This window comes from Triturus cristatus, chromosome 12 (assembly GCF_964204655.1).
Source record: "Triturus cristatus chromosome 12, aTriCri1.1, whole genome shotgun sequence".
NCBI classification, from domain to species: Eukaryota; Metazoa; Chordata; class Amphibia; order Caudata; family Salamandridae; genus Triturus; species Triturus cristatus.
This window is the reverse complement of record NC_140595.1, coordinates 22,667,605-22,688,058: the sequence shown is the minus strand read 5'-3', so window position 1 is coordinate 22,688,058 and position 20,454 is coordinate 22,667,605. Positions and strand designations below refer to the sequence as shown.

At 50.9% G+C, this 20,454-nt stretch overlaps 1 protein-coding gene across 2 annotated transcripts in view; it reads left to right on the top strand.

Annotated features, from left to right (window-relative positions):
* The first annotated feature begins 2,016 nt into the window (after nt 1-2,016).
* Nucleotides 2,017-20,454, top strand: part of ANO8 (anoctamin 8) — a 104,466-nt gene continuing 86,028 nt past the window's right edge. The window contains exon 1 of one of the 2 annotated variants that reach the window (XM_085639766.1): nt 2,017-2,202. In XM_085639766.1, coding sequence (XP_085495892.1) covers nt 2,145-2,202 — 58 coding nt within the window. In that variant the 5' untranslated portion in view covers nt 2,017-2,144. The remainder of the gene's footprint in view (nt 2,203-20,454) is intronic. The other variant, XM_085639765.1, reaches the window with a different exon arrangement.

Below are 20,454 nucleotides of genomic sequence, written 5' to 3'. Positions count from 1 at the left end.
GGGAGATTTTTGTTTTACAATTGTTTCTAGCTGTTAAAATAACTGCCCTGGAGTTAAGGTGAATAGATGCCTTTAAATGTTGTGTTTTCTCTTGCCACAGAAGTTGAATGTGAGGCGATACCATCGGGCAACCGGCTGCTTATTCTTTTAATATAGAGATTGATGATTGCTTTTCTTTAATTGAGTATAGGGTGAGAGCAATTTTGAAAGTTTGGAAGCATAAATACCTGTGAATGAACTGTACGGATGTTTCAGATTACGAAATATAAAGGAAAAATGAAGCAGCTCTTTTGTTATTCTGAAGTATCATGGAAGAATTTAATAGGATACTTTACTGGGTGATGTGCAAAAGCTAAATATTCTCAGGAGCCCGGGGCCTTGCTCCCATTGGTGCAGCATGTGCAGTGGCACCGAGGCCTGGAGTCCATTGAAACCACATAATTGCTATATTTCACAGATAAAACAGGGGTAAGTGGCCCATTCCCTTTCTTACACTAAGGCCCATGACACACTGGATATGTCACTGGCTGGTACCCAATTCCACACATTATTCGTGGTGCACTTCATAGTTTTTGTCAGTAAAACTACATCTGTGCAAATTTAGTGGTAATGACAATGGGAAATGTGTTGTCCCTGAATGACAGTGCACTACCACACTATGCACCACCAGTTACATACCACACAGATGCCCGTAAGTGTTGGCCAGTAGCACCGCCCCCTGGGCCCACCCCTCAACTCGCCTCCTCGCCCCACCCCATCGGTCATAGCTCAATTTGGTGCGTACCTGCACTTTTCTCCCCACATTTAAAGCACTGGTCTCAAGAATGATGAAACTTCATCGCAGATCATGCTGTGGTGAACGTAAAAATCTGGGAAATGATATCACCACCAAGGCACCAAACTCACAGCTGGCTGAAGCCAAGCTAATGAGGAACACGTCAGATGAAAAAACAAGTGCCAAGAGTGTCTGAGCAAAGTTGAACCTCATCAGTACCTGCTCAACACCTGACTATATCAATCAGCAACTGAAAGGTGGCCAGTTAACTGTGCAAAATATGTGCCACTCTGCAGAACCACGCGTGGTGGTTTTTGTTTGGTAACTTTAGAGTTTATGATAAAAATACTTTTTAATCTGCAAATTATACAGCAGATGACAGATTATATGGTAAATGTGGGAAACTCAAAATCATTTGGAGAAGACCTAGTCAGCAGAATCACATTATTCCAGTGCCCCTGATTATAATGCAGATACTGGCATAATGCCCTCTCAGATGGGTTACCTCTCTTGTAGCTCATGGGCAGACCCCCCAGAGCATATAGGAGCACTTTTGGCATGGGTTGTGTTTGTAATGCTGCTTGGCCAGGCCCAGCAGGCCATGTACTACACCCAGTGGTATAATATTTTATGATATACGTTACTTCACTGTCTCTGGAAAGGCGGGTTGTATTGGAGCCAATCAAAGCATGCGCCACAATGTGGCACTTCATACACAGTGTGAAGCGTGACATAGTGTGCTGGACTTTTCACCTACACACAATTGTTTGCAAGCATACTATTCTAGTTTGGTCAAAGTATACAAGCCAAGACTACAAAACCCAAAATGCTGTAGGTTGTCACACAAAAGCCAAGGACTGGAAAATGTCCATAATGGTATAAAGTGGTCACCTTAATTTAGCTGGAACTACCACACTACAAGGTAGATTACATGTCCAGCACATTAACAAATGCTAATGTGGTCTTCCTGCCAGTGCTAGCAGCCGCCGTCCCTGTCATAAAACCAGCCCTCCCAATTAAACCCCGAGGAGACAGTGGCGGTGATCCAAGGAGCCAATGACGTGGGTTTGTTGGCTCCCGGCCGATGACTGGATTACGACGATAGTGGGAGTGAACCGCAGGATCGTTGTTGTTTGTGCGGATATTGTGAGGTTTTAGGCCCGCCCGCGCTCTGTTTCCGTATGTATCCCTCCCGCGGCCGCCACAGGTCCGCGCGCGTCCAGGATCCACAGAGCCGCCGCTGTCACCGGGCGATATAGTGTGTGTGCGGCGCCCGCCCGCCCCGCGCCCTGCCTTTGTCCCTCCTCTCCGGAGCTGCACAGGGCGGAGCGGTGCGTCCCTCCCCGGAGCACGGGAGAGCAGCCGCAGCATGCCCGGGAGAGCCGAGCCCGGGGACCCCCGGGGGGAGCCGGAGGCCGGGGTGCTGGGTGAGTGACAGGGGGTGCAAATAAGAGAGGGGCACTGGAGGGCAATGATGGGCCGGTGTACCAGATGAGGGGGCCAATGCTAGGTGAGGGCAATGCAACGGGAGGGGGGTGGCAGGATGCAAGAGTACTGGGGCAATGCAGGGGGTGCTGTGAGCCTGGCACTGAATGCAAGGGCATCGTGAGGGGGGCAATGCAGGCACGGATCATGGATGGGTGATGCAGGGACCCCCGGGTAGTACCACGGGGCATGGAGGGCGGCTTGTCTATTGCAGATGGACACAGGTGAGATCCTGGCTGTGTGCAGGCTTCTAGGGCACTGCAGAAGAGGTAATAAAGGAGGGACCGGGAAATGCCATGGGGCAATACTGAGGTGTCCGGGGCAACAGACCTGACTTGGGTGGTACAAAGGGGCAGACAGGAAAGAGTCTGAGGCAATGCAGGGGGTCAGGGCACCCAGAGCCAAAGGATAGGCGCTGTACAAGGTGGCATCAGAGTGAGTTTGGGGCACTGCAGAAGCGCGTGCTAGTGACGATGTGACCCCTGCCTCCTCCCACGTGTCATTCTGTAAATAACATTGTTGTATATATATGTGTGCGTACATGAAGTTTACAAGCGCCACAGCCCAACCACCTACAGGGAAGGTAACCATTGGCTGGTCGTTGAATGCGTACTAACAAGACTGCTCTGCATCGGCTCGCATCGAGGCGCTATGATTGATTGTAAGTTAATATACAGAAGTGGGAGCATGTACCGGTGCTGACTGTGTCAGAGAGCGAATATGATACATGGTATTTTGGGAATTCATTCACGGTGATTGTTGGTGGGCGGGGGCTCGGGGAGCACCTGCATGGGGGGGGGGGGGTCCTCTTTGGGTCTAATGCACAGTCTAGGCTAGGGGGTGGTTATGTACGGTGTCCAGCCGGGTCTGTGCAGTGTCTGGAAGCGCCAGGGCATTTTATTTGGTTGTGGGCGCAGGGTGTCTGGACTATTAACGCAGGGTGTCTGGGAAAGGCCTTTGCAGGGGATGAAACAGCCCGCACAAGACGTCTGAAGGCGGCAGGATATGGTATCTGCTGTTGTCGGTGCAGGACGTCTGGGCTGTTAATGCAGGGCGCCTGGGCTGTTAATGCAGGGCGCCTGGGCTGTTAATGCAGGGCGTCTGGTCTGTTAATGCAGGGCGTCTGGTCTGTTAATGCAGGCTGTCTGGGCTGTTAATGCACAGTTTCTGAGGAAGGCCCGTGCAGAGGATGGGGCAGCCCATGCAGGGTGTCTGGAGGCACCAGGATATGTTACCTGCGGTTGTCAGTGCAGGGCGCCTGGGCTGTTAATGCAGGGCGCCTGGGCTGTTAATGCAGGGCGCCTGGGCTGTTAATGCAGGGTGTCTGGACTGTTAATGCAGGGTGGCTGGACTGTTAATGCAGGGTGGCTGGACTGTTAATGCAGGGTGGCTGGACTGTTAATGCAGGGTGGCTGGACTGTTAATGCAGGGTGGCTGGACTGTTAATGCAGGGTGGCTGGACTGTTAATGCAGGGTGGCTGGACTGTTAATGCAGGGTGGCTGGACTGTTAATGCAGGGTGTCTGGGCTGTTAATGCAGGGTGTCTGGGCTGTTAATGCAGGTTGTCAGTCTGGACTGTTAATGCAGGGGGTCTGGACTGTTCATACAGGGTGTCTAGTCTGCTAATGCAGGATGTCTAGTCTGTTAGTGCACAATGTCTGGGCTGTTAATGCAGGGTGTCTGGGCTGTTAATGTAGGATGTCTGGGCTGTTAATGTATGATGTCTGGGCTGTTAATGCATGGTGGTGTCTGGGCTGTTAATGCAGGGAGTCTAGACTGTTAATGCAGGGTGTCTGGTGGAAGTTCGTCCAAGGAGACGGTTTGGGGGTCTGTTCCATGCTCTGCTGGGCCAGTTTTTACTGTTGGTTTCCTTGATATTAAAACAAGCATTGCCTGCAGCAAGCCTAAACACAGTAACTCTCCCATACCCTGCAAGTTCAGAAGCGCCCCAGTTTGCGAACGCGGGGCACCTCTTTCGCTATCTGATTGGCCAATTAGGGGCACTTTAATTCTGGTGCCGGAGCCTGTTTTCTGACCCTGGCCACCACCTGGTATAGCCCTTGGTTGAACTGATACTCAGGGGTGTGTCCGGCCCTGCAGTGCCCCCTTCCCCACTGGCCCCTGGTCAGTGGGGGGGGGGGGGCAGCTGCCCAGCACCCCTGGGGAGGGCAGTTCCTATTCAGCTCGGGTGTATGGATGGGGGTGCATGGGATACCCTGCAGTGATTGGGTTAGCTCCCCCCCCCCCCCGGGAAAGGGTGGGTAGGTTCACACGTTGCGGGGCTCGACCTGTGTGCACAGGGTGGGTGGTCTGCGGGGCCCACTGCCCTGCCCGAGTCCGCATCACCCTGTGGCTGGGCCCCCATGCAGGGCCGACCCCAGACCCTCGCGGAGTGAGGCCTGCTGGAAGGGGCAGGGTGGCTTCGCACCTGCGCATCGTGTTCCTGTTTACGAAACCCGCGCTGTTGTGCCTTTGACTTTGAAGCTGTGTAAAGTTAATGGCCCAGTTCTAACAGCACGTGGGATAATCGGTTTCACTCTAAACTACTTGTCTGCGCCGGTCCCGGCCTCCAGCCCCCGGGCGCGCATCTCCCCATAGCTGCTGTGTGAGCATGTGTCTTGTGGGACACCTGCAGCCAGGCGCTGTGCATGCTGGGATTTTTAAAGCCACACTTATAATGGCAAAAAATAACAACAAGTCCCAGCATTCAGTGTGGTTGGCTAGAAAGTCTGGACCGGCTGAAGGTGTCACGGATGACGTGCGGGCACGTGGCAGCCGTGTGTTTACTATGAGCAGAGAAGTTAGAGGTGCAGTGATGTAAGGGGAGGGGAGGGGGGGGGTCTTGACTGAAATCCAGGATTCGTGGGGCAGAGATATCAGACTCATGTAACTGACTCCTTGCCAGCCCTTGCAGCCCTACGCTCAGCACCATCAAGTCTCCTCCTGGTCCCGTGTGGATGCGCCCACGCGAGGGATGGTTGGCGCAGCTGTCTGCGCGTCTCTGGCGCAAGAGGCCAACTCGCTTTCTCTGAGAGATGTAACGTTCAGCGACAGCCGATAAGCTCCAGGGAGACGTGGACGACTTTCAGGCGACGCTTGGGGTCACCGTGACCCGGCGCGCAGCTCGAGGAGAGGATGCGCAGTCCTGGGTACCAGCGGGGATGCGCGCTTGGAGGCAGCTCCCAGGGCCTCAAGGAGAGCCGCCGGCGGCGCTGTCCTTACCGCTCCCAGCCAAGGTTAGCGGAGAGGCCTGCTCTGCAGACAGCCGGACCCTCCTGGCCGTAAATGCGCAAGGTCGACCCTGTGTCTGTCGCACACAGAGCCTGTTCCCTGATATTTCGGATTCTTGTGTTTTGAAATGAGACGCATACGGCCCGTCGTGGCCCTGTCCCCTCGCCTCAGCCCCTCGAGCCGCGGAGGACGAGGGCAGAGCGACGGCTGTCGCTGCTGCTATGCGGTCCTCGAGCAGGCTGCGGGCGCGTGATGCCGGCGCTCCGTCCTGTGCAGAATAAAAATGAGATATTTTTCCTCACAAAGCCTCCCTCGTGTTCAAACAATCCGACACCTCCTCTTACAAACAGAGGGGCTGCAACCGGGCCGACCGGTTTGTCGTACTTTTTTTTTTGCCTCTTTTCTTTTCCTGCACGAATGTCACTCGCTTTGAGGTACACGTTCCGCGGGAGGAAGGCAGGGAAACGTGTTTGTCTTTTGCAAATCTCGTTGCTCCTTTTTGTTTCTCAAGATCTAAATTGTTTCCGCCTTCAGCTCTAGAGTCGACGATCTCAAATTCTTCCTATGTTGTTGTTCGTTTGTATTTTGTTTTTGTACTTCCAACTTGTGTAGCGCTTCTTTGCCTCCAGCTAGATTAGCGCTACACGGCGATCCTTTGGTACCAGGGCACAAGTCCTAAAAAAAGAAGTGGAGGAAAGGGCTAACATAGTTAGGCAGTTTGCAAGTGACATCATGGTGCATGACATTACGTCGCGTGACATGTAGCTTGACATCACGGCGCACAACATCACAGCGCACGACATCACAAATGGCATCACAGGAATTGACATCATAGAAAGTGGCATCACAAGTAAGGGTGGGCGTAGTGGGCGTAGTGGGGCTACGTGAAGCAGCACGTAGTGTGCCCAAATCTACGCACACTACGCGCTTCGCGTAGCCCCACTACGTGCCACCCACCTCCCGCCCGCCCTTCTTTTAAATAATATAAGCATTGAAAAATAAATTAAAATAAGTCGACTTACCCGTAAGCGCGGCGTCTCCGGGGCTCCCTCTTTCTGTTTCTAATTTCTTCTGGCAAATGCGCATGCGCGGACGCCCGCGCATGCGCATTTCTCGCGAGAAATGCGCATGCGCGGGTGTCCGCGCATGCGCATTTGCCAGAAGAAATTAGAAACAGAAAGAAGGAGCCCCGGAGAAGCCGCGCTTACGGGTAAGTCGACTTATTTTAATTTATTTTTCAATGCTTATATTATTTAAAAGAAGGGCGGGCGGGAGGTGGGTGGCGGGTGGCAAGCAGCTACGCTAAGCCCTCGGCGTGTGCGTAGCGCTGCCCTGCTTCGCCTACTTCGGAAAGTGCGAAGCAGGCAGCGCTACGTACACTACGTGGGCGAAGCGTAGTGCTACGCCCGGGGTTAATCACAAGTCACGACTTTACAGGAAGTGGCATCACAAAAAGTGACATCATAGAAAGTGGCATCACAAGCCACGACTTTACAGGAAGTGGCATCACAAGGAGTGACATCAGATGTAAAGCCTTCACATATATGTTTAGCAGCTCTATCATGTGTATGTTTGAGCGCGTTGCGACGATAATAGCACAGTGAGCTATGGAAGATGATATGTGAATTCTACATCTTGCAATCCCCCAGTTTTATGTAACACATCCTGTACATTCATTTACAAACATGTATAATTTATTGCATATGTAATATGCTTGTCTGATGTAAAGTGCTTTGACACCCGGCATTGGGATAAGTAGGGCTATACAAGAAAAAATAGTGGTACCTGTATTATTTTAACACCTCCTTAGGGGAAGTAAGCTTTATATAAATGCAATTTGTTTTGCTGTAAATACTGGGAAAGACCAACACATCTGACATTCGTACAGTGCAGGCATATCTCCTAAACAGGGACTGAACCAAGTGAAAAGCTGCCTCTCTTAAGTATATGTGAAGTGCTAACAAGGTGTGAGCCTTTGTTTCCCCTCCGCTGCATTTGCATCAGGTGTGAGGCTCCTGACTGCTCCCAGCCAAGAGACTTGAACCAAAGGAGGCCGATGACACCTCAGACTCAGCCTTTGCTACGGGCCCAGCAGGAGTCAGAAATAAGAACGCCCCCTCCCGCCTGCAGGTTGTTGCTGATCCCAGCAGACAACAATGTGCAGGTGCTGCTGAATGTGTCCCGGTACTTGGAAATCACACTGGGGCGAGTTCAGCACGTTATTCTGTGGGTCCAACTTCTTGGCAGTGCCAACCACATTCACCCTGTGAAAATAGTGGGTGGATGCTGTCCACCCGCGTGTACCCCCAACATGTGCCCTGATTGGTACATTCCATTCTCCAGGATTGTTGGTTTACTTGAATGAACTGTCATAAGTGGGCAAGTAAAACATTTGTATGGTCTACCAAGAGGTGTGTCATGGGGTGGGCGTAACTCGCAGAGTAAAATGAAAACGCTGCAAGATTCAGCAGAGTTCTGCGAACGGGTGGAAATCAGCACGCCACACTCATTTTAAGCACCAGGAGCTTGTTCTGTGCTGCACCACGTGGCGTACCAGTGGACGCTGCTTCTTTGCAGCCGCCCAAGTAGATTTTCTAGTCGAGAAGCAGCTTCCTCACGACTGCCCACGTTGAGAAAATCTCACCGCGTGCCTGAAAATCATGCTAGGGGACGCCAATTCTCGCTCGCCAACTTACCGTCCGCGAGCTGTGCACAAGAAAAAACTCCTGCACACGGTGGTTAGCAGAATTTGGCTGGAACTGAACGCCGCCAACTCCGCCGGCGAAGCAGAACTTATTGCTCACTCCTACTCATATGGTGTACAGACCTCTTATGGCTGCGCCAAGTGTCCTATGTTTATAAGATGCGCACATTTCACCTAAGACACACACTGACACATAGATTTTAACAAAAGTTCTAATACCTCCTTAACTGAGCTCCACCTACATTTCTTGGCACTCGCATTATATTTTTTCATGTGAAGGCTTACCCACTCTGCTGTTAAGTTTACGTAAAGGGGTCACCACATCTGTTCCTCTTAAAATAATAAAAGTCCACTTTACACAACAGTCTCCAATTGGAAGTTTGCTCTTACTTTGAGTATTTTCACCCAGTTTGCAGATACAATGGATTTAAACATTAAATGTTTCTGATTTACCTGCTAATCTAACCTCTAGAGTTCTGCTTTTAGTATAATGTAAACATTTTAAAACAATGCAATTGTAGAATGAAACCATCAACATTAACATTAAAAAATCTACCTCATGCATATATTTTGTCAGTAATGCAGAGTTTGAAAGTGTGTTACAGAGGATGTCGCCGCCAGGTATACTGTCAAAGCATGAACCGGTTGGTACAAATTCACAATATGGGTTTTGCAATAATTAATGTTTAATCTTGATTTTTTATCGAAGTATTTAGTTGCTATAGTACCGGTTTGCTATAATCGATTCACATTTCCATGTTTATTTAAATGTATGGATAGTAAAAGTGTAAAATTCACAATTTGAATCGGTTGCGGGTTTTTGAAATGCACCGGCCTATAAGCCCTGCTAACGTTACTCGTCTTCAAAAAGCCCTCCGACTGTCTGTTTATGGTTAAGAGCTTCTGGGCACTTAGTAAAGATACCAAAATGCAAATCGTGCAAATGTGTTGGTGGTTAAACTGTTTAACAAAAGCGTGTCAATAACTTAAATAGCTTTTAAACGAAACACTTCATAGTCCTGTATGCTATATAATATATCAGAGTAAAATTTGTGGAAACATTCCAATATCTAGTGCTGTAAAGTGTTATCACCTGGTTATTACCTGCTCAGTTAGGGGGCGGTGGAACGTAAACATGATTACGAAGCATCCCACATCGAATCCCTTGTGGAAGAGGTGTGGCGCTGCGGCCAGGGCGACTGACTCCGGAATCTGGGGATCACGGTTCGATCCCCGGCGCCGGCGGCAGATTAGCCCAGCACCATGTGACTCTGGGCAATAGCTTGCTTAATCTTGCTGACGGCCCCCAGCACCTAGGACCCTTACGGGTGAATGTTCGCGCTTTACAAATGTGGATTATTTGTATTAATACTTTGGCCAGTTCAGGGGAAAGGCCTAGTAATCTTGGTGCTTACAGCAACGGATAATATGGGCAGCAAATTTGACTTGGAAGCAGCAAAATTTGACAGAGTAATGAGTGAGGGCTGGCAAAGGGCCCTTTCTACCGCGTTTGAAACTCCTGCACAGTCTTTTCCTGGGAAGATTAGCTTTGAGTTTCCAGTTACTGGATCACCTTCTTTATATAGCTGACTTGAATCTTTTCCCCGCAGGCGGCCATCTTGCTTATTTTTTATTTAAGAAGTTCTTTATGTTGTGTCTACACCTACCCAAAGCGCATGCGCCAGGTGTACATAGATCCATTTAACCAACTGGGCAGTGTTCACATATATACGGGATTTCCTTTAAATTATTCCTTGCGAGTTGGGCACGTCCCTTATTTTGGCACTTTTTTACTGGTTTGAGAAAAAGGCGTCACTGGTCTATTTTTTACCATTTTTATTTTATTTTCCATGCTTCAGTTATAGTCATTTTGAAGAGGGGTTTGAAGTTTTGTTGGACCTGAGTATGGTACTGGAAGATGTAATGTGATCGAGTGAGTGTGTGTGTTGAGACCGGCATTCCCTTCTCCTCATTTTATGGATGGGATTTGAGGTCTAGAGCTCACCACATTCTGATGTGACATGTATCCTCCGTTGGAACAGTCATCGTAAGTGGATGAATGCAATGCGTCATGCTTCGTCTAAACATAACTAGTGTATCTCCAAGTTCTGGGGCAGTGACCCTACCTAAATAAATGGAAAGGATCGTGCCTTGTCCTTGTGTGATGAGTGTATCGTCAAGTCTTGCAAAAAGTGATCGGTTACTGGATAAGTGGAATGAGGTGAGGACCATGGAACGCTTGATATAGAGGAATCTTCACTGTTTCTAGATTTTTCGCAATGGTACGATGGATTTTGTGGCAGTTGGGTTGGATTTGCCGTGCATTCCCCAGTTTCTTAGTCAAAGTGACTGAGTTTCAAATACAGACTGAGCCAAGAATTGAAGTTTAAGGTTGCTTAACAATAAACCAAAGGATTTGTTCACTTTTAATGGGACATTCTCCGCTTCTGTCAATTTTTTTACCAGTGTTAATTGTGCTGTCCTTCACCGTGTCATTTGACCCTGCAGACACCATAGGACAACACTTTGTGTTCATTCCAGGCGTCGCAGAAGTGAGATGATTCTTGCTCCACATACTTTCTAGCATGCAAATTTACGGCTCGGCAGTGTGCGCCAGTATCAGTAGGGTTTGCAGTAATCGGATGCTTTTATGAGCCATAGACTACTGCACCAACTTAGGGGTGAGCGGAATGTTCTATTACGCCCGCTGAATATTGGCCACTCAGCATTACTTTTTAAGCGGGAGTTCTAGCCAAATGCTGCCAATCGCTGCATGGTGGAATTTTTCTTCCACGAGGGTACAGCATATGCAAGCTGGCGAGTGCGAGCAAGATTTGGCGTCCCCTAGCGCAATTTTCTAGTGCAAGTGGTGGCCGGCGTTTGCGAGCGGCTGTGGTCAGAGTGCTGACGTTCGAGTAGATTTGCTGCCGCTCTAGTAGATTTTTCTTCTCAAGTGGCAGAAAAATCCACTCCAATGGCTGTGCGCTCTTGCTTTTCAGCACTGATTGTGCCACTGGTGTTAAATTGTAGTGCGAGATGCATATTTTCTCCACGAGTTCTGCACAACCCTAATTGCAAACTATAGTTTCACAAAAGATGTAAAATATAATTGATTAAAAACTTTTGGATTTAGTTATCAACACAAGAGGACTTTTGTAGCTGCTTCTAAAAGGGTAATCCATTATGGTATGTGACTTTTGTCACTGGTGGTACCAAACACTGCTGTTTGCAGGATTCCAAGTAATGGCGTGATACGCTTCAATTTTTGATATCTGTGCTACAGCTATCCTGGTTAGCTTCAACCACTAACGGTTATCTGGGACTCTGTACATGGGTAAGGCCCCTATCACCTCAGCTAGAAAGGGCCCTTTCACAAGCAGACTGGTCGTTTGAGCTCAGTGGATAAGAAGTGTGCTAATTGCTCTTAGATTTCGATGTAAAACACAAAACAATTGTGCGCGAGGACTTGTATGGTAAAAACATTAATTTCTTAATAATTGATAATGGTCTGGAGTGTGTGTCCAGCAGAAGTCCACTCTTTCCCAGCATCCTGATGATCCCTGGAGTTAACTTGTTAACTTCTCAGTTCTCCAACCAACCACTTTCAAGGAGTCCAAAGTGTTCCGCTGTGATTGTCCTTCGTGAACTGGAATCCTCTCCTCCTCACTAGAGGACTCGGTTGTCTCTGCAAATAGGTTTCTGGGTCGCCGGTCTCTGAAGGGATTTCCTTGCTACTAATGCTCATTAGCGTTATCTAATCAAGTCCCTTTAAAGGGATTCCATGTCTGCCTCACATTCGATTTTAATACAGAAATAACAAGCTTCTGTTTTATCTCCGAAGCCCGACAAAACTTGAACACCGCCTTTCTCATGCCTTAAATGTTAGATGTCGGCTGATAACTCACCTTTCTCTGAAGTTGGCCACATTTGCAAGCGTGTAGGTCGGTCTTCATGTAAGATGCTATTTGAAGTACGACAAACTTGTCTTTCGATGGGCCTCAAGAGAGAATAGAAAACAATAATTGGAACTCTTGTTCCCATGAGAGCTTCAAGACGGCTTTCTTATCAAATAAGGTCGCTGAGATACGAGAAGGAAGATCAGAAACATTAGGTGCAAACTGCAACTCAGTTTTTTTAGATCTGCCTTTCATTTTGCGATGTAACTACGTGCTCATAGCTAACGTCACAAAATGTCCAGTTGCAGGGCTTCACAGCCTAATGAATATTAATTAGCCCATTTGATAATTAATTACAATCCCCTGTGATTGGCCGTGAGCAAAGTGATGATGGCTGTGAGGAACAGACGGCCATCCTTGCATTCACATTCCAAAACTGGAATTTACTAAGACGGGCTTTAATCCTTAGAAGAACAGTTACTGCTTTAAAACTAAAGAAGTTTCCTGCCAAGGAAGGGATACGGGGCAGCTCGTGCCGCGGCTACCCAACATAATTCCCAAAGTAGAAGTTGTCCAGTGGACACAGCATGCCTTTACTAATGAGTTATCGCTTGCTTTGTGGAGTTTGTAACTTTCCGGTGAATTGTGACTGTAGTTGTGGCCAAAGGCGATTGATACTTCTTTCCTGGCCCCTTGCAAATGCAGTTTGGAATCTGCGGCAAAAGCCGTTTGGCGATTTGGAAAGGCGTTTTTTGGATCACAAAAAGAGGTTTAGTTCATTACATAAAATCATTTTGTGAATGGCAGCATTTGCCGTTGCAAAATGTTTTTCTCCATCCGGTCCCAAATCCCTTTTCTATCCAGTTCCTTTTAAGCCAAATTTGGAGAAATTGCATTTTTATTAGTTTCCTTTTTGTTTTTCAAACCGCCATCTCCCAAATGTCAGGAGTTTTTCTCCCTGAGGGATTTTTTATTTTGGGGGTCTTTGAAGGCCCTTCCTCCTGTCGCTCGTATAGGTGGGTTGCGTGACACTGCCATCTTCAAAGATGTCGGCTGGTCAGTCTTACCCAGGGTCTTGGCATCTTTTAAAGACTTCATGCTGCCTTTATCTCATACATACACTTGAATAAATTCAGTGGTTTTGCTTTTTTAGCAGAAATGAGCTTCTTAATCCCTCATGAAGGCAAAACTTGAGCCATGAGCGATTTCATGAGCGTGAAGCTTTGAGACCCACCGCTCTGGTGCCAGCCTGCCGCCCGCCGCCTGTGAGCATCTTTCTGGCTGCTCTTCCTGCCTCTCCAAGATACGATTATGCAGATGTCACTCAAAGGGGTCTGCGGCGCGCGCGAGGGGTGCGCGAGGAGCGGAGCTCCTGAGTGACAAGCCGCCTTCCACTGCGCAGCGGGTCACATGCATAATTGATGAGGGCGGTGGATGGGTCTGGAGGAGACAGGACGCTGTCGTTATGTTAAATTTTCTAATCCCCCATTAAAGATTTGCTCTCCCATTAGGTAATGCAGTGCGTCAGTGATGTCGTCAGCAAATTGAAAGTTACCCGTGAAAAAGTTAAATCTCCTCACGGATTTGCATGCTCCATGGAGTTTTGCACATTTCAAACTTCCTGTCACGTGATACACTCCAGGAAGTCCACAGCAGTGACTTTAAGTTCACTGCAGGAGCCCAGGTGTCTGCGCATGTACCGCTGAGCGCTGATGTCGGCCTGCCCGGCGGTGTCAGGTCCGCCTCTCCTTCCTCCCTTGTACACATGGAGTGCATCAGTGGACTTGTTCTCACTCGCTCTGCCACAGGGAGGGCACACCGGGTGCACCTGTCCTCTCTTGTGCCACAGGTACCACAAGAGGTGAACCTCTCTTCCCTTCTCTGGCACAGAGGGCACACCAGGGGCACCGTCCTCTCTTGTGCTACAGGTACCACAAGAGGTGAACCTCTCTTCCCTTCTCTGGCACAGAGGGCACACCAGGGGCACCTGTCCTCTCTTGTGCCACATGGAGTGCATCAGTGGACTTGTGCTCACTCGCTCTGCCACAGGGAGGGCACACCGGGTGCACCTGTCCTCTCTTGTGCCACAGGTACCACAAGAGGTGAACCTCTCTTCCCTTCTCTGGCACAGAGGGCACACCAGGGGCACCTGTCCTCTCTTGTGCCACAGGACCACAAGAGGTGCACCTCTCTTCCCTTCTCTGCCACAGGGAGGGCACACCAGGTGCACCTGTCCTCTCTTGTGCCACAGGTACCACAAGAGGTGAACCTCTCTTCCCTTCTCTGCCACAGGGAGGATACACCATGTGCACCTGTCCTCTCTTGTGCCACAGGTACCACAAGAGGTGAACCTCTCTTCCCTTCTCTGCCACAGGGAGGGTACACCAGGTGCACCTGTCGTCTCTTGTGCCACAGGTACCACAAGAGGTGAACCTCTCTTCCCTTCTCTGGCACAGAGGGCACACCAGGTGCGCCTGTCCTCTCTTCTTGTGCCACATGGAGTGCACCAGTGGACGTGTTCTCACTCGCTCTGCCACAGGGAGGGTACACCAGGGGCACCTGTCCTCTCTTGTGCCACAGGTACCACAAGAGGTGAACCTCTCTTCCCTTCTCTGGCACAGAGGGTGCACCAGGTGCACCTGTCCTCTCTTGTGCCACAGGTAATGTAAATGTATGTGTCTTGTAAAGCGCACTGCTGCCCTGAGGCGTCGTGGCGCTGTAGACCGCTGGGGAACCTGTCCTGGTTATCCCTGTGAGATGGTCCCTCCAGGGTATCTCCAAGGTGAAACCAGGCATCCCCGGCGAATGTGGGGGGCCGTTGTGGAGATGAGGCAAGCTAATGCCCAGAGTTGCCGAGTGTGATCCCTGGTTAGAGTAGGCACCGAAGCGAGAATTATCGAGTCCGCTGGCCCTGGTCCACGACCCTGCCGCGTCGGGAATTGAACCCTGGTCCCGGGCCGTCCTCTGCTTCCGGGTCTGCTGCCTCTAACCAGTGAGCCACACCACACAAGAGGTGAACCTCTCTTCCCTTCTCTGCCACAGGGAGGGTACACCAAGTGCACCTGTCCTCTCTTGTGCCACAGGTACCACAAGAGGTGAACCTCTCTTCCCTTCTCTGGCACAGAGGGCACACCAGGTGCGCCTGTCCTCTCTTCTTGTGCCACATGGAGCGCACCAGTGGACTTGTTCTCACTCGCTCTGCCACAGGGAGGGTACACCAGGTGCACCTGTCTTCTCTTGTGCCACAGGTACCACAAGAGGTGAACCTCTCTTCCCTTCTCTGGCACAGAGGGTACACCAGGTGCACCTGTCCTCTCTTGTGCCACAGGTACCACAAGAGGTGAACCTCTCTTCCCTTCTCTGGCACAGAGGGCACACCATGGGCACCTGTCCTCTCTTGTGCCACAGGTACAACAAGAGGTGAACCTCTCTTCCCTTCTCTGGCACAGAGGGCACACCAGGGGCACCTGTCCTCTCTTGTGCCACAGGTACCACAAGAGGTGAACCTCTTCCCTTCTCTGGCACAGAGGGTACACCAGGTGCACCTGTCCTCTCTTGTGCCACAGGTACCACAAGAGGTGAACCTCTCTTCCCTTCTCTGGCACAGAGGGTACACCAGGGGCACCTGTCCTCTCTTGTGCCACAGGTACCACAAGAGGTGAACCTCTCTTCTCTTCTCTGCCACAGGGAGGGTACACCAGGTGCACCTGTCCTCTCTTGTGCCACAGGTACCACAAGAGGTGAACCTCTCTTCCCTTCTCTGGCACAGAGGGCACACCAGGTGTGCCTGTCCTCTCTTCTTGTGCCACATGGAGTGCACCAGTGGACTTGTTCTCACTCGCTCTGCCACAGGGAGGGTACACCAGGTGCACCTGTCCTCTCTTGTGCCACAGGTACCACAAGAGGTGAACCTCTCTTCCCTTCTGTGGCACAGAGGGCACACCAGGGGCACCTGTCTTCTCTTGTGCCACAGGTACCACAAGAGGTGAACCTCTCTTCACTTCTCTGCCACAGGGAGGGTACACCAGGTGCACCTGTCCTCTCTTGTGCCACAGGTACCACAAGAGGTGAACCTCTCTTCCCTTCTGTGGCACAGAGGGCACACCAGGGGCACCTGTCTTCTCTTGTGCCACAGGTACCACAAGAGGTGAACCTCTCTTCACTTCTCTGCCACAGGGAGGGTACACCAGGTGCACCTGTCCTCTCTTGTGCCACAGGTACCACAAGAGGTGAACCTCTCTTCCCTTCTCTGGCACAGAGGGCACACCAGGGGCACCTGTCCTCTCTTCTTGTGACACAGGGAGCACAATAGATGATCCACTCTTCCATCTTGTGCCACAGGAAGGGCACACTGGCTGAACCTGTTCTCTCTTGTGCCACAGGGACCACAAGTGGTGAACCTCTCTTCCCTCTTGTGGCACAGGAATGGCACACCAAGTGCACTTGTCCTCTCTTCTTGTGCAACAGAGAGAACATGAGGTGACGCTCTCTTCCCTTCTCTGGCACAGGGAGGGCACACCTGGTGCACCTGTCCTCTCTTGTGCCACATGGAGTGCACCAGTGGACTTGTTCTCACTCGCCCTGCCACAGGGAGGGTACACCAGGTGCACCTGTCCTCTCTTGTGCCACGGGTACCACAAGAGGTGAAGCTCTCTTCCCTTCTCCGGCACGGGGAGGGTACACCAGGTGCACCTGTCTACCCCTGTGCCACAGGGAGCACAAGAGGTGAAGCTCTCTTCCCTTCTCCGGCACGGGGAGGGTACACCAGGTGCACATGTCCACCCCTGTGCCACAGGGAGCACAAGAGGTGAAGCTCTCTTCCCTTCTCCGGCACGAGGAGGGTACACCAGGTGCACCTGTCCTCTCTTGTGCCACAGGTACCACATGAGGTGTACCTCTCTTCCCTTCTCTGGCACCTCGTCCCTTCTCAGGCACAGGGAGGACACACCAGGTGCACCTGTCCTCTGTTTTTGCCACAGAGAGCACAAGAGGTGAACCTCTATTCCCTTCTCTGGCACAGAGGGCACACCAGGTGCACCTGCCCTCTCTTCTTGTGCCACAGGGAGCACAACAGGTGAACCTCTCTTCTCTGGCATGGGGAGGGCACACCAAATGGACCTGTCCTCTCTTCTTGTGCCACAGGGACCACAAGAGGTGAACCTCTCGTTCCTTCTCTGGCAGGGAGGGCACACCGCGGCACCTCTCCTCTCTTCTTGTGCCACATGGACCCTATGAGGTGAACCTCTCTTCCCTTCTCTGGCAGGTAGGGCACACCGGGGCACCGGTCCTCTCTGGTGGTAACCGGAGCGCAGCAGTTTCACCTGTTCTCGTGGCACATGGAGCACACCGGTGCACCTGATCTCCCCTCTCGTGGCACTGGAAACATACCTGGTGCCCCATCATGTCTTTGTTGCCTCCTATCCCCTTCCCTTCACCCCGCAGTAAACAACAAGCATTTGCAATGCAATAGGTCTTGCATTCACACAAGTTTGAGCTATTGGCATTGTAAATGACAATGCCTTTTATTTATGTTTTGGTTTTTAAAACCGAAATAAAAGGCATTGTCATTTACAATACTAATAGCTTAAACTCTTGCCCCCTGCAGGCCCCGCAGCAATATATAATGACGCTGACTCTCTTAACCGCCTCTTTCTGCAATGTACCCCTGCACGGACCAGCTGCGATGGTCCATCGCTGCATTTTGTTCTGGACACTACGCACACGTTGTCGCAGTAGGCCCAGCCACTAACTCCCTGTCAGTTCTCCGTGTGGGTAGTGCTGCCCCGCCACTGCCGACACGTGCAGGCATTGTCCTGTTCTTGTTGTCCATTAGCCCCTGGCTGCACACCAAAGGCCAAGAATGTGCCATTTGTCTGAACAATTTCTGGGCCGTATCAAAGACACATGTTCACTGCAGAGGAGAAACAGACCTGGTCTACACTGCAGTGGAAGGGCCAGCCACACACACACACAATGGCATGGGTATACAAAGATACAGTTCCATAGAACAGACACACAGTAGTGATGTGCTGCCTTTGCTCTATATTTACAAGCTCCTTCAGGTCGGGCGTTCATGTGCTGGAACCTGCATTCTTGCAGTTTCCAGTTTCCATCGATGTGAGCATCAAAAGCTGATGCTCTGGGGCATGGCCAGCGGCATGGCCGGGTAACAGCACCATTGGGCAGCTCCGTCAGCCCCAAACTAATCTTGGTACTAATCCTGCCTTCGTGATCCCCTTAATTGACCAAGAAGGAGGCCTGATGTCCCCTAGTGTATAGCGGTTGCAGCGGAAGGGCGAAAAAGAAGACTAATACCCTGTGAGGAGTGTCTGTGGACGACTCCAGTGACCCAAGATGGTGGTGGGGTGCAGACATTGAACCTGGCCGCCGTGTCGGAGAAAAGGAGAGCTCTGAGGCGCGGACATCATCAGCCCTCCAAGAGTCCTGACATCGGCAGACGAGGAAGCGGTGCCGGGAGTGCTCTCCGCGATAGGTGTCCGTGCGGTGCACCCGACGGCAACAATCCCTTTGTCGGGAGCGGCAGGGGGAGGCCTGCGCAGCAGCGAGACCGGCTGCAAGAAGGAAGCGGGGGCGGCCTGCGGAGTTCTGCGGACCTCAGAGGGTGAACCGACTTCGACGACAGTGGCCTCGGTGAGTCATTGTTGGTGGGCGGGGTGGCCGGGAACAGCATAAATACATAAAGAGCAGTGGGCGGCAATATAGGTAATAAGAGAGACGCGGCCGTCTACCTGGACGGCGGCCGCTGAAATTGTGGGCGGGGACCCAAACCAACCGGCACCTTAAGCCCATAGAGACTGATAGTGAGTAGGGGAACCCCAAATTCCATAGTACACAGCGGCTGTAGACAAGTCCCCATGAAACTGCAATATATATGGCCACACAGGCAACCAGCAAGGAGAGCTACGGCCTGATTACTTCCGGCGGTGTCTTGGAAAGAAGCTGGGGCGGCCTATGGATTTCTGCGGACCTCAGAGGGTGAACCGACTTCGACGACAGTGGCCTCGGTGAGTCGCCGTTGGTGGGCGGGGTGGCCGGGAACAGCATAAATACATAAAGGGTACTCGGCGACAATATAGGTAAAAAAAGAGACGTGGCCGTCTGCCTGGACGGCGGCCGCTAAAATTGTGGGCGGAGATTTAAAACAAACAGAGCGCGGTGTCCCTTAAGCTGGCGCTGCGCTCTGAAGTAATAAATAAATAAATAAACAGAGCACATGCAGAGATGGGAAACTGTGGGATCGCAAAGAGTAAAGAAAGTGAAGGTGCGCATTGCTATTAAACTAAACGCCCGGGGAAAGCAAAGCAGCACGTGCATAAGTCTTGTCCAGGCGCGTGCACATGCTCTGTCCGAGCAGGCACGCCGAAGGAAGACAGGGAGGGAACCAAATATGCTTCGCTCTCAATGGAAACCACGGATTTGGCGGGCGTGCCAGTAAGAAGCGTGGGTGGAGCTTCCACCCTCGCTTCACAAGAAAAGCAACGACAATGGATCTCACCAGGAGCAAGCAGCGCATGCGCTGCGTCGCTAGGTGAGACCTAAAAACAAAGCATAAAGTCACCAGTGCTAGCCACGTCTTAATGCTATTTTCCTCACACCCTCGATTGTCTGTGTTGCCAGTCCACACACACTCACTCCAGTCATGTTATCGCTCATCCCACCAGCAATTTAAAAAGTGCCATGAAGCATCTAGTGCTGGTCATGACAAAGCCAGTAGCTCTCTCGTAGGTGAAACCTATTGATTTTGCCTATGCTTGTTTTCCATAGAAGCTGGCCCCATGCTCCTTCCAGGTCTGTGATCATCGACAGACAGGTAAATGGACCTTGTGGGGGCAGGGAGAACTCGGGGTTGAGTATCCTTTGAAGCCCCCCCCCCCTTCTTGATCCTAGCTGGCAACGAGAGACCCCCCCCCCCCCTTTCTTTCCTACTAGAACAAACTGTTCTCTTCCTTAAAGGAAAACTCAAACTCACTGCTTAACTTCTTCCAAAACCTCAAACAAACCCTGGTTTTGGCCCAGGGCTGGCGCCTTGCTGTCCGTCAGTCCGATACTCAATGCTGTTTGCACCTCCATGCACAAATGGGCTTTTGCAGCTGTAAAACCACTTTGGCTATCCTCAAACGGTGATCCTGCATTCTTAAAGGATTGACCAGCATGTGTGTAACTTTGCTGTTGGGATCAAGGAGGCAATGTAGCTAGAAGGATTCCCAGCAGGTCTTGAACATATCCATTCGTGGGTGTTCACAAACGTTGCCTCCGCTCTTTTTCAGTCTTGAAAAAGGTATGGGTAAATGCCTTTCCAGGACGGGAAGGCATTTCTTACCCACAAACAAAGGCAAGTTGTT